General features: G+C 37.0%; 2 protein-coding genes across 2 annotated transcripts in view; one reads left to right on the plus strand and one right to left on the minus strand.

The window, feature by feature from the left end:
• The window catches only part of LOC126374331 (probable beta-hexosaminidase fdl), a 134233-nt gene that overhangs the window by 57047 nt on the left and 61214 nt on the right, over positions 1-15972 (plus strand). The gene's annotated exons all lie outside the window — the stretch shown is intronic.
• The window catches only part of LOC126374478 (uncharacterized), a 42405-nt gene continuing 39109 nt past the window's right edge, over positions 12677-15972 (minus strand). Inside the window, exons 4-5 of the mRNA XM_050021142.1 lie at positions 14099-14188; positions 12677-12985 (exon numbers count right to left, since the gene is read on the minus strand). Coding sequence (XP_049877099.1) covers positions 12884-12985; positions 14099-14188 — 192 coding nt within the window. The 3' untranslated portion in view covers positions 12677-12883. The remainder of the gene's footprint in view (positions 12986-14098; positions 14189-15972) is intronic.

Genomic DNA, 15972 nt, shown 5'->3' on the forward strand with positions numbered 1-15972 from the left:
CTCACCGAGCTTTTTGTTAGACCGACGTGATAGGTATCTCAAAAAATTGTCTATTGATACTTTAGTATAACATTGAAGTAGTCGTTTATCACTATAATTGTTATTATTTAGTTATGTTGTGTACACTATTGTGGATATTATATTAGATCTGTACTCATCGTACTATAATTCTGTTATGTGTTATCTATTGTCTGTGTGTGTAGGTTCCTTAAATATTGCCGTCTATAGTAGTCGAAAAAATAAAATAATAAGTAAGAAAATATACGGCTTTAAAATATTCTATTAAACGAACAGCAACCTCCGTGGTCTAGTGGTTAGAGCTTTGAGCTCACGATCTGTTGGCCCGGGTTCGATTCCGAATGGGGACATTGTCGAAAACATTTTGCGATACCTATATCGCTTTGAGGAATGATTAACACGTGCTAACCACTTCGCAGAACTCTGTATACGTTTTACATTTGTCAACTCTTATCAGGACAGTGTCTAGCTGTCAAACAGATTGTGATAAGAACATTTTACTTTTTAAATTACCTCTATGTTCAAAAATATACGCAGCTATAATCCGAATCAGTAAAAGGTGTGAATATGTTTTTTCTTTTTTCAACTTAATTAAAATTTCTGCAGCTTTATAACCGTAGCTGTACAAAACCATGATTACAATTTTTTTATTCATTAAAAACAATTTTAGTTTTCAATTTATTTAATCTGATGGAACATAAATAATTTCAACTGTCGTTTAATAAGAAAAACACCTGATCTTTTATATTAATAATAATAAAAAAAATATTTAGGTAAAACCAAACCACATATACATTTACGACATTAAAATATACACACATTTGCCCCCCACAAGATGGTGCTATGGTCATATTTTTTATTATAATATTTGATAGTAGAAATCTCTTCCGGCAATATATTAACAAAAAAAATGCCAGTAGTGAAGCTGTCCGATGTTGCAAATGTTACCTCTTCGTCTTATGCTGATGATGCCACTCTGAAAGGTCCTTATTTGCTAGACATAGGTACACTGGTCAGGTATTAGGTTAGCTAGCGAATGGTGATAGAAATACTGAATGTTACTAACAGGTGTGGTCCCACTACTCACTGTAAAGCGTCATATTCAGCCGGTGAACTAAGTATTTTCTCTACATAAACTGCCTATATACGTCCCACTGCTGGGCACAGGCCTCCCCTCAATCAACCGGAGGAGGTATGGAGCATACTCCACCACGCTGCTCCAATGCGGGTTGGTGGATGTGTTTTACGGCTAATAGCCGGGACCAACGGCTTAACGTGCCCTCCGAAGCACGGAATCATTTTACTTTTTCGGTCCTTACAAAGGACAGTCTCACAAAGTGATTTCGACAATGTCCCCATCGGGAATCTAACCCGGACCTCCAGATCGTGAGCCTAACGCTCTAACCACTAGACCACGGAGGCTATCAAAGTAAAGCATTTTCTCTACTTCAAGACTATTGCAGTTTGACCTTTGAAATAATTCTCAATTGTAAATAAAAAAATGTGGGATGGGGCATGATGGAAACGATTATATTTCTTTAAGCCTTGTTTATTAAAAACGTTAATTTAATCTTCCATTTTAAAAACAACCGACCGCCATTTTCCTGTCATTCAATCCTCTCTCTTCTCTCTCGCTCACTCCTCGCTCTCTCTTTCACACACCTTTACGTTACGTTTCATTCGGTCTACCATTCCTACACTCAGCCATCCTGCTCTCAGTCTGTCCTCAGACTGACACGTTCTGATATTACATTTACTTACAGTAAATAACAACTTTTACACTAAAAGGAACTAATTAAAAGTTATACCATTGTAAACAAAACCTTACTAGGTAGGTTTAAAATGGCCACATCGAAGCAATTCATCTAAAAAAAGCAATATTGCAATTTGACATTTGCGCATATAAAAGTAAGTGCGCAATGTAAACAAATGTCAAATAGCAATACATAATATTGCTTTTTAGATGAATTGCTTCGATGTGGCAATTTTAACCCCTCTGTTCTATTGGTGAGGACGTGTAAATGTCTGTTTGTTTTTTAACTATTATTTTGTATCGTTAGCCTTCCGATCGTTGGTCTTCCAATAAAAAAATAAATAAATAAATACTTATTCGCTAATAGTAAGACGCCACCCTAAGACCCGAAGTTACATTAAGAATGTGCTGCGTGGATATTGAAAGAAGCGGGACACCGGACTATGTTCGGGTCCGACTTGCAATTCCTTGCACTTTCTGTTCCCGACCGTTTGTTTTACAAACCTTTAGCATCGGGAAACGTATAACGTTTTAAATTCAAGGGAACATCCACTTGTTATCAGTTTTCAACGGCTATTTGCTCTTGGTAATCTATACCTGTAGATTTTGTTTCGGAATTCATGTCAGAATCATGAATGATTATCACGCGCTCAGTGGTGAATGAAAACATAACCCGCATTCCCGAGAAATGCATTTTCGGAGGTATGTGACTTAACCTGTATTGGGCTGGTTTTCCCTTCGCGGGTTGGAAGGTTAGACAGGCAGTCGCTTCTGTAAAAAAACGGACATGTCAAATCTTCAGGTCGTTTCCACAACGGCGACCTCAGTCGTCTCTTCGCCATAGACCGTTCTGTTAATACCTCAGCGAGTTCTGCATGACAACCGCTTTGTGGTCTAGGTTGACCGCTGGGCTCACGATCCGGAGACCCCAGGTTCGAATCTCGGTGGGGACATATCACAAAAACCACTTTGTGGTCCCTAATTTGCTTAGAACATTACAGGCTGATAACCTTATTGTCCTACAGTAGGGTTATCCGTGCTTCGAAAGGCACGTTATGCCATTGGTCCCGGTTATTACTTACTGATGTAAGTAAGTAGTCGTTACATGAGTCATGACAGGGGCCTTTGGCGGCTCAATAATAACCCCGCCGCCGTAGTAGTGAAAACCTAATAAGCGCCTTTTTGAAACACATTCGGATACCATTTTTGTTAACACAACCTCGTAATAGACAAATTTAATTTCAAGTTTTGTAGTCTCAATTTTTTCCCGGACTGAAATGAATTGAAAAAATCGAGGTTTTAATGAAAATCACATTCCGAATCGCGTCCGGGGCCTATTCGAGGGCCAGGATGGCCCCGTCCCGATAATATACTTACCAAATAAAATATCTAACAACAGCAGCCGAAGGTTCCTATTCACTTACACACTTCGTCTTCCATAAGTAGAGCTCTGTACTTCCACCTCAAATTAGTATGCACGAGAACAATCGACTACCAGATTTATTCGCACACTATTTTAGCGTCCAAATTAAAGTTACCAAGGAAATAATATCGACTGTCGATTAATTCAAATATTTTTTTATGTTATATTTTTTACTTCAGAATACCAATTCCAAATCTGTAATTGCACTTGATTTTACATTCTGTAGTTCAACATATTGCTTATAAGAAAAAAGTATAAATAAAATATATTTTTTTATATATTGTTTGTCAAAAATTACTTTCAATAATTGCCTTCCAATTACTTGTGTCTTTGCCCAACCCATTAGGTATTACGTCGTGACTTGAACGCATGTCCAGATTTAAAAAAAGATTTCACTTTAAGATGCAATTATTAATGATGTATGTGTAGACTTTATAAATAAAGATTTAGAACCAAAAACCTGTACTAAAGGTACTATAAGGGCACGTTAAGCCGTTGGTCCCGGTTATTACTTACTGATGTAAGTAGGTACGTAGTCGTTACATGAGTCATGTCAGGGGACTATGGCAGCTCAGTAATAACCCTGACACCAAGGTTGATGGGGTTGGTAATTCACCTAACAATCCACACGATAGAAGAAGGATACTATCGACAATTTATCGACAGTCAATGTCGCAGCACATCACTAGTTCGAGTTGGTAAGCGAGACGAAGACGCCATTAATAAAATTCAGCTTGTTCTCGTTTGTATTCACAGCCCCATTCAAAAGTGGACCGTTTAAGGCCAAGACGATAAATGTGGCTACGAAATAATTTAACATGCACTATGTACTAAAACTGTATGAGACTTTAGCGGCAAGGGTATGCAGCCGCCAAAGGATGGTTTCGGGGTACCGAATAGAGCATAGTACCCCGCTAGCCACAAGTCGGTAGAGCGACTAGGGATCGCCGATCCGACGGTGTTATGTTGGAAGTTGTATATTATGCGTCTTGCTGTCTCAACTTTGATATCGCGTTTCACGACTGCTTCAAGACCGGGTGTACTTGTTTTACTGTATTTTTAACTAAATTAATAATTTTGTTGGGTTTACTGCGAAAATTAAAATATTTATATTTTGATATCGTGCACAATGTCATTACTTAGTAGAAATATGATGTTCCATCCTTCTTTTTTGCTTTGTGCTTCTATTTTTGTAAGTTTTTACCCGGCATTTGCCCGGGTTGCCAGTTCGACGCCTAATCACGCACTGAGGTAAAGTACTGTCTACGTCGCTATATTAACAGTAACTTTGCGTCCCATTTTTTGAGCGTTGATGTTCAATCTACGGTAGTACTAAATCTATGATTACGGCCCCTGGTGCTTACTAATCACATCAACCAAGTCACCAGCCTTACCCTTAAAACAGCAGACGTGCGTGAAGCCCTTCGTAACGGGAACATTTAGTAATCCCTTCGTCGTAACGTTGCCTCTAAGATCCTTTCGGTTTACACTTTCTATTTCCTTGTGATTTACTTTGCTTACTAATCGACTGCACGATGCCGATGAATTGAGGCTTAATGGGAATAATATACAATATATGTTGTACTTTGTTCCGTTGCAAGAAGGTATATAATCACAGAATCTGTCTTTGAATTTACGCATAAGAGAACAAACGAGCGAATAGAATAAGCATATTACTGAATTCGATTTATAATGAACTGTATGGTTCTAACAATTTCAGACTCAATATTAAATGACAAAACAAAAAGAATAGCAAGAACACCGTGCTAGTGCAAAAATGGTCTATGGTATCAACAGCAATATTGCAAATTGTCATTTGCGCATAAAAACTAAGTGCGCAATGCAATCAATGTCGAATAGCAATATTGCTTTTTAGATGAATTGCTTCAATATGGCCTTTTTAATCCCCCTGCTATTGATAATATAGACCTTTTCTGCAATAGCATGACACAGAAACTGTTTACCTAGAGGTCCAAACCGCTTACATTTGCAATAGGTTTAGGTGTATGCAATAAGGTTTCGATTTTTATTGTATTTACAACTTCCTTGCTCTAGTGATTAAAGCGTTGGGCTCACGATGTGCAGGTCCAAATTCGATTTCTGATGGGGATATTGTCGAAATCAAATTGTTAGCCTGTCATTTGTTTCGTAAGGACATTGCAGGCTTGAATTACATGATTGTCCGAAAAAGTAAGATGTATCCGTGCTTCGGAGGGCATGTTAAGCCGTTGGTCCCGGCTATTAGCCGTAAAACACCACCAACTCGCAGTGGGGCAGCGTGATGGAGTATGCTCCATACCCCCTCCGGTTGATTGCCCAGTAGTGGAATGTCTCCAGTTGATTGCCCAGTATATTGGCTGTTTATGTTATGTACATGTCTTTTGTCTGTCTGTTCTTTATGTTAAAACGGCCATCATAGCGAACCGATAGTTTAGTATACAGATTTATGAAAAGAATGAATGAATGAGTGAATATGAATGAATGATTGAGCTGCAACCGCACGGCTGAGTGTACAAAATTGTATGCAGTATCGAAACGCATTACAGATATTAAATGCACTGTGGCTCTATATAAATCGTCCACTTTATTTAATGTACTTTGTTGGCGTCATTATGACTCATAAAGTAATACAAAACATAACATTATGTAAGTTCGCAACTATATGGGGTAGTCAGAGGTACATCCGTCGTTAAATGATCTAAGTATCCACACCTCTCCGAGCGTCTTCTTATCGTGTCGATGGCAAACTAAATAGTATCGGCCCAAAACTTGGCAACAAGTATGGCGCTATCTGCAGCGCTCATCAGATCCTCCTGCGTGCAGGTGTTCGGGCACGCAGGACACGATGTAAGATGTTCCATCGTTTGGGGGACAGTGCCGCACTTGCACTTTAAATCCGAGCCATCCGAGAAACCCCACCTGAACAAATTGTCCTTACTCCGAGCTTGAAGCAAACGTTTGTAATCATAACTATAATGATCTGTAATCAGTAAACTGTAATCAGATTATCATCGCATTTTATGTAAAACGGAGCGTGCCAATTAAGTACAAGAAAAAACGCAGCCATTTAGATGCATAAACATTATATAATTATAATGAAGGCCTTTCTAGGCTACGTTCCTCAAAACAGATTTTCAAATATAATTATAATGCAAAGTTTTCTATGTTACGTACCTCAGAAACAATATAGATGGCGCTGTATAGATTTTCCTTCGTTTAACCTTCTAATTTCATGGATAACAGACATATGGTACTTTTATCTTTGTTTTTAGGTCTAAATGATGACCCTTTTTATTACACGCAAGCACAATTACACTTCCACCCATTATTATTCTGATCAAAATAAAGAGAAGCAATATAGTTAGCAACATAATTCTATACACAATGTGATCCAAATATCGAGCTACATTATATTGTATTTTGGAATAATTATGTACCTACGTTATAAGAAAATACGTAGGTAATTATCACGTTAAAGTTGTACTGTACAACTCCATCTATATTATTTTTGGTGAACGTAGCCTGGAAAATCCCTCGTTATATTGTCTTTGATGCTTTTTGGATTGTCGAAACGAAATAATACCTATATAAAGTAACCCATAACGTTTGCCGAAAAACATTATAAAGTTTTCACGGTTTTTATATCTATTTTATGATACAATAAATGTAAGTATAATAAAATAAAACAATATACAAATTGACAAATATTTTTATTTATTATGTCTCTTCTAAATCCATTTACAATATACTTAGTTGCATTAAAACAATTATCTATTGTAATAATGTAGTTTTAAATTAGGCCTTTTGTATGTATATTTCAATTTCAATTATTTCAAGTAACATTGATATGTGGTTCAATTTAATTGAAAAGGTCGTCATTGACTTGATTTCCACTAAACGTATCTTTTGATCTTAAAAAGCGATTTCCTCTAAAACTACGTATGCGCCTTTTTGAAAAATCACATTTAGATGTGATTTTATTCATATTCAACCTTGTTTTTTTTTAATCAATTCCATACCGGGTCAAAATTTAGACCACAATTATTATCTGGATTGATACTTGCTTACCTTTTGCGGGGTTTTGTTAACAAAAATAAAATTAGAATGTCATTTTACAACATCCGCACCATCAATCCGCACTGGGCCCGCGTGGTGGTTTAAGGCCCGATCTCCCTATCCATCCATAGGGAAGGCCCGTGCCCCAGCAGTGGGGACGTTAATGGGCTGATGATGATGGTGATTTTACAAAAAAGCGCTTCCGAGGTTTTCACTATAAGACGTTATAATGTCACTAGCCCCAAGTCCTGCAGACACCTCAAAATTTTATTTTACGATTACGATTTTCTTATCAGCCGACAAGGAAATGGACGGACGATTGACAGATGTTTATTTGAAACCGAAGGAATGACCCGGGTAAATGAAATATGCATCTCGCTAGTATGTAAATCGTCTGACGTGTGCTGTCTACTTAATTCTGTCGCGTTATTAGCTGACGTAAAATTTTGAGAGGTTAATTTAAATATCTACATATAATTGACGTGTATTCCATAAGTTTTATGCCGGTCTATTACCCGTCCCTTTCCTTTTCGGCGGATAAGAAAATGACAAGTGTAACTTAAAATAAAATTAGATGTTGGTATAAGAAAACCAGGTATGCTCAAAAGTGACAGCTAACATTTCAAGGTTAGCCCAGCTAACGTCACCCAACCTGCGTTGCCATTTTGTAAAAAAATTATTACCCACGGCCTATGTTTTTATATTTACTTTGCAAGGAAATTTTGAACTTTAAGTAATAGAGTTACTTACAGTTTTAATGATTTTTATATATGTAACAAAGAATAGTAATTAAATACTTTAGTCAGTAATTCACTTAATTTTCAATAATAAAAACGTCTTTGGAATGTTGGAATAACCAATGGTAACACAGTGGTAACACCGTGGTAACACAGTGGTAACACAGTGGTAACACAGTGGTAACACAGTGGTAACACAGTGGTAACACAGTGGTAACACAGTGGTAACACTTACGTCATCAAAGGGCTAGCAATGGCGGCTTGTTATAGGATTGAGTATACCTGTTTGTCTTATACCATGGTGTGTAGCGGAATCAATACCACTGTTAACCTCAAAGAAATCCCTGAACCGCATCCCTGATGCTTCGTGAGAGGACGAGTGGCAACAGCTTCCTGAACGTGTTGTCTGACAGACTAGACTGTCCATATGTGAGGCATTGGATCAAACTCCATGTCCCACATACCTAATTTTTGTACGTCAATGTTACTAACATAGTTCATAAGTTATTTATTATGGATGTAAAAAAAAATACGAAATAAAAGTTCTGAATTTGAATTTGAAATTCTAGATAGGAGTTGCGCGATCCCCCCTGCCGAAATACATGAACTATTGGTTCGTGTTTTGTTAATATGTGACGGTTTTTTTTGGTATGTGTTTATAAGACGTTGTTTTATTCGTGTGCGGTAGTAAGTGGATGTGATGTAGATATCTAGCTCATCTTCCCAAAAAGTATCAGATTTTTTTTTTAATTCTCTGAGCTGTTCGTCAACATAAAATAAATAAATAAATAAAAAAGAATTATATTTAAAATCCAACCTCCACCAACCCGCAGTGGAGCAGCGTGGTGGAGTATGCTCCATACCCCCTCCGGTTGATTGAGGGGAGGCCTGTGCCCAGCAGTGGGACGTATATAGGCAGTTTATGTTTATGTTATGTTATGTATTTAAAATAATACTTTTACTTAGTACCAATTCGTGTTGACATTTTTTTATATAAAAAAAGTTACACCTAACTCTAAATCGATTAGTAATACTTTGATTATTCCTAATGACTGTATTTTATGTTACTATAGGCATCATAATGGCGTGTCTAAATTCTAAGTGCACGGTATAAATACATACTTATAATACATTTAACAAATTATATTGTTCGAAAATTTTACATGATCTATTTCATTATCTAGTTACCATATTCTCCTGATGTCTTTATATGATTTAAATTGAACCTTAAGATTATTATTTTATTAAATTTAAAATCTATTTCCACCACTTGCTGATAAACTACATACTAATAAAGAAAAATGTACTAATAAGAAAGAAAAATGTAAAGTGCGACAATTTGACACGATTTTCTATGCTTTTTCATAAAAAATTCGCGTTTTGACATTTAGTAAAAAGTAACTGATTTGACTAGTTGGAAACTATTCTGGGTTGAATGGAAAAAATGCATTGAATAATTTCCTTCAGATCTTTCTCCGTTTCTCTAATAAGTATAATATGAAAGATATTTCTTGTTAATTTGTAAATTGACTATTTCAGGGCGGTCAAGAACGCCACATTGAAACAATTCATCTAAAGAGCAATACATATTTTATCTATCTATTGCAGTTTGACATTTGACAATATAAAAGATGTTAACAAATATCAAATAGCAATATTGCTTTCTTGGATGAATCGTTTGAATGAGGCGTTTTAACCCCACTGGTCAAAAAGGCTTATGGAATGAGTGTCCAATAGGGTTTCTCCATTCTCAATTTACTCCCAAATCCTTTTAGGTACTTATCTAAAACAATGCACTTAGGTGCTAACTTTTTTTGACGTGACTTAGGGTGGTATTAATAAACTAATCTCAGCTGAGACTGCCCTCAAGACTATGCTCAAGTCCCCGTTTTTATACACGAACTGTCACATTGACGTGATCTTGAGGGCAGTCTCAAAGCTGAGATTAGTTTATTAATACCACCCTTATTGTTGATTTGCCGCAAATCTACAATGAGTGACGTCAAAAAAAGTACTAAACCTATCCTTAAACAATTTATCTAAATTACTATAATAAACCTCATAATTATTATATTGGTTGCCAATTTTAGTCTTATCCTAATCATAAGATTCAATGAACCTGTTTTGCTTACCTAACTACTTGTACAACTTACTGCTACTTGTAGTACTCTCTTCTATCGTGTGGGTTGTGAGGTGAATTACCAACCCCATCAACCCTAGTCATCGTTACATGAGCCATGTCAGGCCTTTGGCGGCTCAATAATAACCCTGACTTGTAGTACTTGGAACTATGTTTTAACCACTCATAGAAGTACAGTCATGAGCAATATAATGTACCCACTTTAGGACTCTGTCGCACTAACATATTTGACATTTAGTGAGACATACAGTTCAATTTATCAAAAAAGTTAATGTGACATGGTACCAAAGTGTATACATATTAATGCTCGTGACCGTACTACCAATAATTCTCGCGGCACACACAACCGGAGCGGGATTTTGTATGAGACTGCAAATACGAACGACACGGTTTGCTCGTACTGTTTGCCACCCAGGATCTCAGATTGTCTAGCAACTTTGTATGCATGAAGCTTAAGGGCCGATATCACTAGGACACCATGGTGGCCCTACCAACAAAATATCTCAAAGTACCTCACCAATTTGTTGCCAGCAATCGAATCCCGAACAATTTCCCGCTGGTGGCGCAACCACACATAAAACATAAAACTATGGGGCCCATAGTTTTATGTGTAAAACTATGGGGCACACATAAAACATAAAACTATGGACCCCATAGTTTTACACATAAAACTATGGGCCCCATAGTGTTATGTGTTCTGTGTCTACGGCACTTAAATGAAAGGTACCATTGGGTTACACTTGGCACTAAACAAAACACGGTCGCTACACCACCAATAAAAACGTAAAGGCCATCACTTCAATATGAGCTCTTACAAATCGAAAGGATACAAGCCTATGAATTTTACATCGAAAGAGCGCCATAATGTGAAACTAATCCGGTCACGCACCAGCGAGGATCAAGGTGTTCACACCGTGACATTTGTGATGGATGACTCCAAGTGAGGATAACACCAGCACAAGTAGACAACAAAAACTCGAAGCTGTCTAAAAGTCCAAGAAAAATTGCCGCAAGTAGACGAATCAAGACGTGGTCATGCCAGATAAAAATTAATAACTGTCCACGAAATATTATGGCTCGAAGAAATCTGGACATGAGTTTTATAACGAAAATAATAGCTACATATAGATACATCATTGTATTGTGACTAAAATGAAACTGCGAACGTACCAACCATTGATTTTATCATAAAAGGAAAGTAAAATGATTCTACAATCGTTGAAAGAGCTGATATAAAAAGTGCCAATCCTAATAAATCGGAATTGAAAAGGATTCAAGTGTTTTAAAATAAGAGCTTAACTGTAAAAGACGGCTTGTTCGTATTTTAATACTTTAACATTTTGGTTGTTTTCAAAGATATCTTTTCGTTTTTTACATCCGCACCACATCAAATACTTAAGTACAATTCTAAATGCTCTTTAAAACCCCAAAACTTCCCAATAATTTCACAATTCAGTTCCTAATTGCTGCTTTACCCACCGCAAGTGGTACATAAAGGCCTACAGGGTTGCATGACGGTAATAGCATAGAACTAGGACCTAATACTACTGTTGTTATGATTCAATTACAAAGGTTGTCGCCTCAGGAACTACAATCACAACACTAACCGCTACAAGTCCGCTTTCATTATGCTGTGTAAGCGTTACTGAGAGGCTAAGCGAATTACACCCAACTTATAAGCCGTGGTATAATGTCAACAGAGAGTTTATACTTTAAAGCTTAGGTTAGAGGAGAAATTACATAAGCAAGTAAGAAGCGAAAAGGAAGGTGACGTTCTTATGTACACCAATGAAACAAAGTTTTAAGAAAAGTCAATATAAGAGGGACTATAAAAAGAATAATGTTTAACTTCTCTTGACGCATCGACAAAATTAATTTACTATTCAATTAGCAATGAGAAATTATAAACGACCATATCACATACACAGTATGATAATAGTATACCACAGTCGTTTAGGGAAGGCCTTTACCTGGCATTTCAACTACCTCATATAAGGCTAACTATACACCGTCTATGCAGGGTGATAATAACAATATTCTTGGTCTGCAATGAATAGCTACCGCCCTATAGGTCGACAAGAACCTTGTGGCTGTGCACCATCTCCATAGACTTTTTTGTTTTGGTTTTCCCCGAAGGGCAAGGCAAAGGGAACCATGCCCATACAGCCAAGTCTTATGTATTTTTATTTCTTATTGATGATTAATCAAATGATGAAAGGTGATGACGATGAATGATGAAACCTAAGCCCCCACCTCCGGAACATACTCCTACTCCGAACCTCAATCGAATTAACTCAAAAATCCGCGTAAACTTTCGAGTTACGAAGCGGCTTGTTCGCACGAAGCGAAAATAGATAAGTACACTTTGTTTATTAAATATTCCGATATAATAAGACTATCGCGAACGTTCTTCGATTACAAGTTAATCGAATTTCAAAAATAATTTTAAAAAGAACTAATATTTTCATGAATTTTTGACAGGATATTCCACTTGATATCAACTCAGAATCATGGACCGAATCATCCTCCTTAGTATTCGTTACGATGTCGGTAACACATCATATATCTACAGATAGGGTAGGGCTTAGAGGTGAACTGTAGCATAAGGCGGCGATACCAATAGATAATACAGGTGGCAGTGATATAGTACATGAAATAAGGCCTGCATAATGACCACGCACCAAAAGTTCCTTGTCGCTCTATAGTAAAGAAAATGCCTACTCCTAGCAATGCGCGACGAGCTGTTTCAAGGCGTATTATAACTTCGTATCCTTCAGTAAAACAGCGGCTTCGTACGACGGCAGGCCGCTGTCAGGTCTGTGAGGTATACAGCGTGGACATGGCTCTGTTATCACCTCCTGGAAGAAACACAAACGAACCAAGTTAAAGATTTTTCCAGAAATCACACTGGATCTTTTTTCTTGGAGCAAAATGCGCGAAAGAATAGAAATGGAATCGAAAAGAACCACAGGCAATCCAGATGCAGTAAATATTATCGTCAATGATTTCTGAAAGTGGCTCAAAGTCTTGCGATATCAGATGAGTTGCGATGTAAAAAAGGCCTCATGGAAGCAATTCATATAAAAAAGCAATATTACACTTTGACATTGGCGTATACAAAAGTAAGTGCGCATTGCAAGCAAATGTCAATTAGCAATATCGCTTTTTTAGATGAATTGCTTCGATGTGGCATTTTTAGCCCCCGTGGTCATAGACCATATAAGAGTCTTACATATAAGAGTGTAATGTGATGTTGCAAGAAATTTGTGAAATATAGGCCCCGATTCCTGCAGACACCTCCTAATTTTATTTCAAGTTATACCCGTCATTTTCTTAGCCGCCGAAAAGGAGGGTACGGTTGATTGACAACTGTTAATTTTAAAAATAATTAGTGAATTAATGAATAACCCAGGCGAATTAAATAAGCATCCCGCTGATATTCAACCTGTTTGACGTGTGCTGTCAATTGATGTTTTGGGAGCGCTTTTTTTCTTCCTTAGATTGACGTGTGTTTCATAAATGTTATGCCTGTCGATTGCCCGTCCCTTTTCTTTTCAGTGGATACGAAAATGACAGGTATAACTTAAAACAAAATTAGATGGTGTGTACGGAAATCAGCACCATAGACTCTCTTAATAAAAAAGTGATCCTACAAATTAGGAACCCTTAAAAACTAAAGTTTAGTAAAAGTTTTTAATTGATAGTGAACATTATGTCAAAGACCAATGAGAGGAATAGACTATCAGAGTACTGAATCATCATCATCATGTCGACCAAACCGTAGCCGGCAACGGTGACTCCTAAATTATACCGGATCGTTGCTGAAGTGGGCTTTGATGTGGCTAGCGAAACGGAACTACTGAATATTACTTGAGGAAACAAGAACTGTTAAAGAAATGTCTTGTTCTACTGAGAACTACTATTGAATAGGGCGTATTTTGGCTGCTTTTGTATGTAATAAACAGTCTTACCTGCAAGGAACAATCCTTAGGCACAGCAGCATCGTCATTGACAACGACGGTGTCGTACGCTGGCGGTGGCCCCGTCATCTCGTCTTGAATCTGTTGACAAGATATATTCAGTTTTAATTTCACAAATAGGCTAGATTCCGTAGTGTTTACATTATGTAAACACGTAAACAAACATAACATACATAACATAAACTGCCTATATACGTCCCACTGCTGGGCACAGGCCTCCCCTCAATCAACCGGAGGGGGTATGGAGCATACTCCACCACGCTGCTCCACTGCGGGTTGGTGGAGGTGTTTTTACGGCTAATAGCCGGGACCAACGGCTTAACGTGCTCTCCGAAGCACGGAATCATCTTAATTTTTCGGACAATCAGGTGATTCAAGCCTGAAAAGTCCTTACCAAACAAAGGACAGTCTCACAAAGTGATTTCGACAATGTCCCCATCGGGAATCGAACCCGGACCTCCAGATCGTGAGCCTAACGCTCTAACCACTAGACCACGGAGGCTGTCAAAACCGTGTTTGGCAAACACAACAAAACAAACATAAACACATCTTATTGTAATACACATAGGTATAATTAAATATATAAATAAATATGTAATATATTATAAAATACTTGAATACTTAAATTATATAATTAATTAATTGTAATTTTACTAACATAGATATAAGACTTTTGTTACTAACAATTGCTGTGGGAAAACACCCGAAATAAATGATTTTTTTTCTTTTTTGAATCGATATAATCGATTCACATATATATTCTGTCGTCTCGGGCAATGCACTACGCGGTGGCCACAATTAAAAAGTAAACTGTACGGGTATGTACTGGGGTGGAGTGAAGACGTAGTGTGTGGTAACGAGCCGATATTTATTTATAATTATATTAAGACGAATACACTACAGATTCTAACTAGTCGGAGCGCACAAAAGGTCTTATTGTTGGCTTCTTCAGAAGTTTAAAAAAGAAAAGAGAGGCATAAACACTTATTAACTTTTCAAATAATGTCTAGAAATTGTTGACCTAGTTTCAGATCTTGAAGCATCCGAGACCACGTCAAGTGTCGGGCAGTATTGGTAGGTTTTTGTTTAAAAATGCTGTGGCTCTCGTTTCTAGAATTCAATATTGTCAATAACTTTGCGGGAGCTCCAAAGTTATATTTACGTTTGTATATGTTTCCCATTGTTCTTCAAAGTATAGGAACTTTTAAGCAATCTTCGCCGGAAAAATCGTAATTTTAAACCTAATTATACAACCCTCCCCCCTCGATTACCAACCCCTTATTAAAACAACGACAAAAACGCTCTCATAACTTTATACAACAGTGTTTTAAGCTTTTAACACTAAGAAACTAATATTTTTGGCCGCTTTGTTTCCAAATTTGGCCTTTGACTATAATATACATGATGGGGTTGAATGATATTTTTATAACCAAATAGGCTAGTTTCCACCTAGTCAAATCAGTTACTTTTTACTAAACGTCAAAACACGATATTACTATGGAATTTGTATGAAAAAGCACACTGACGTCATAGAAAACGTGATAAAATGTCGGTCTTATTATTACGTTTTTCTTGATTATAATTAATAAATAAGTTGAATAGAAAAAACGAAATGTTTTTCGTTAGTTTTAGATCTGTCTTTATTTAAAATCAGAATTTCATAATTTATCTTTAACCTAGTACACGACCCAATTGACTCAAAGAGAACCTCGAGGGTTGGTAAAATTAGCTCCCGTTTGTCATTATCGTTGTAACTCACTCACTTACATCAGTAACCGGGACCAACGGCTTAACGCCTTCCGAAGCACAGATCATCTTACTTTCGGACAATTAGGTGATCAGCCTGTAATGTCCTAACCAAACTA

The sequence above is a fragment of the Pectinophora gossypiella genome, chromosome 17, assembly GCF_024362695.1.
Source record: "Pectinophora gossypiella chromosome 17, ilPecGoss1.1, whole genome shotgun sequence".
Classification (NCBI taxonomy): Eukaryota; Metazoa; Arthropoda; class Insecta; order Lepidoptera; family Gelechiidae; genus Pectinophora; species Pectinophora gossypiella.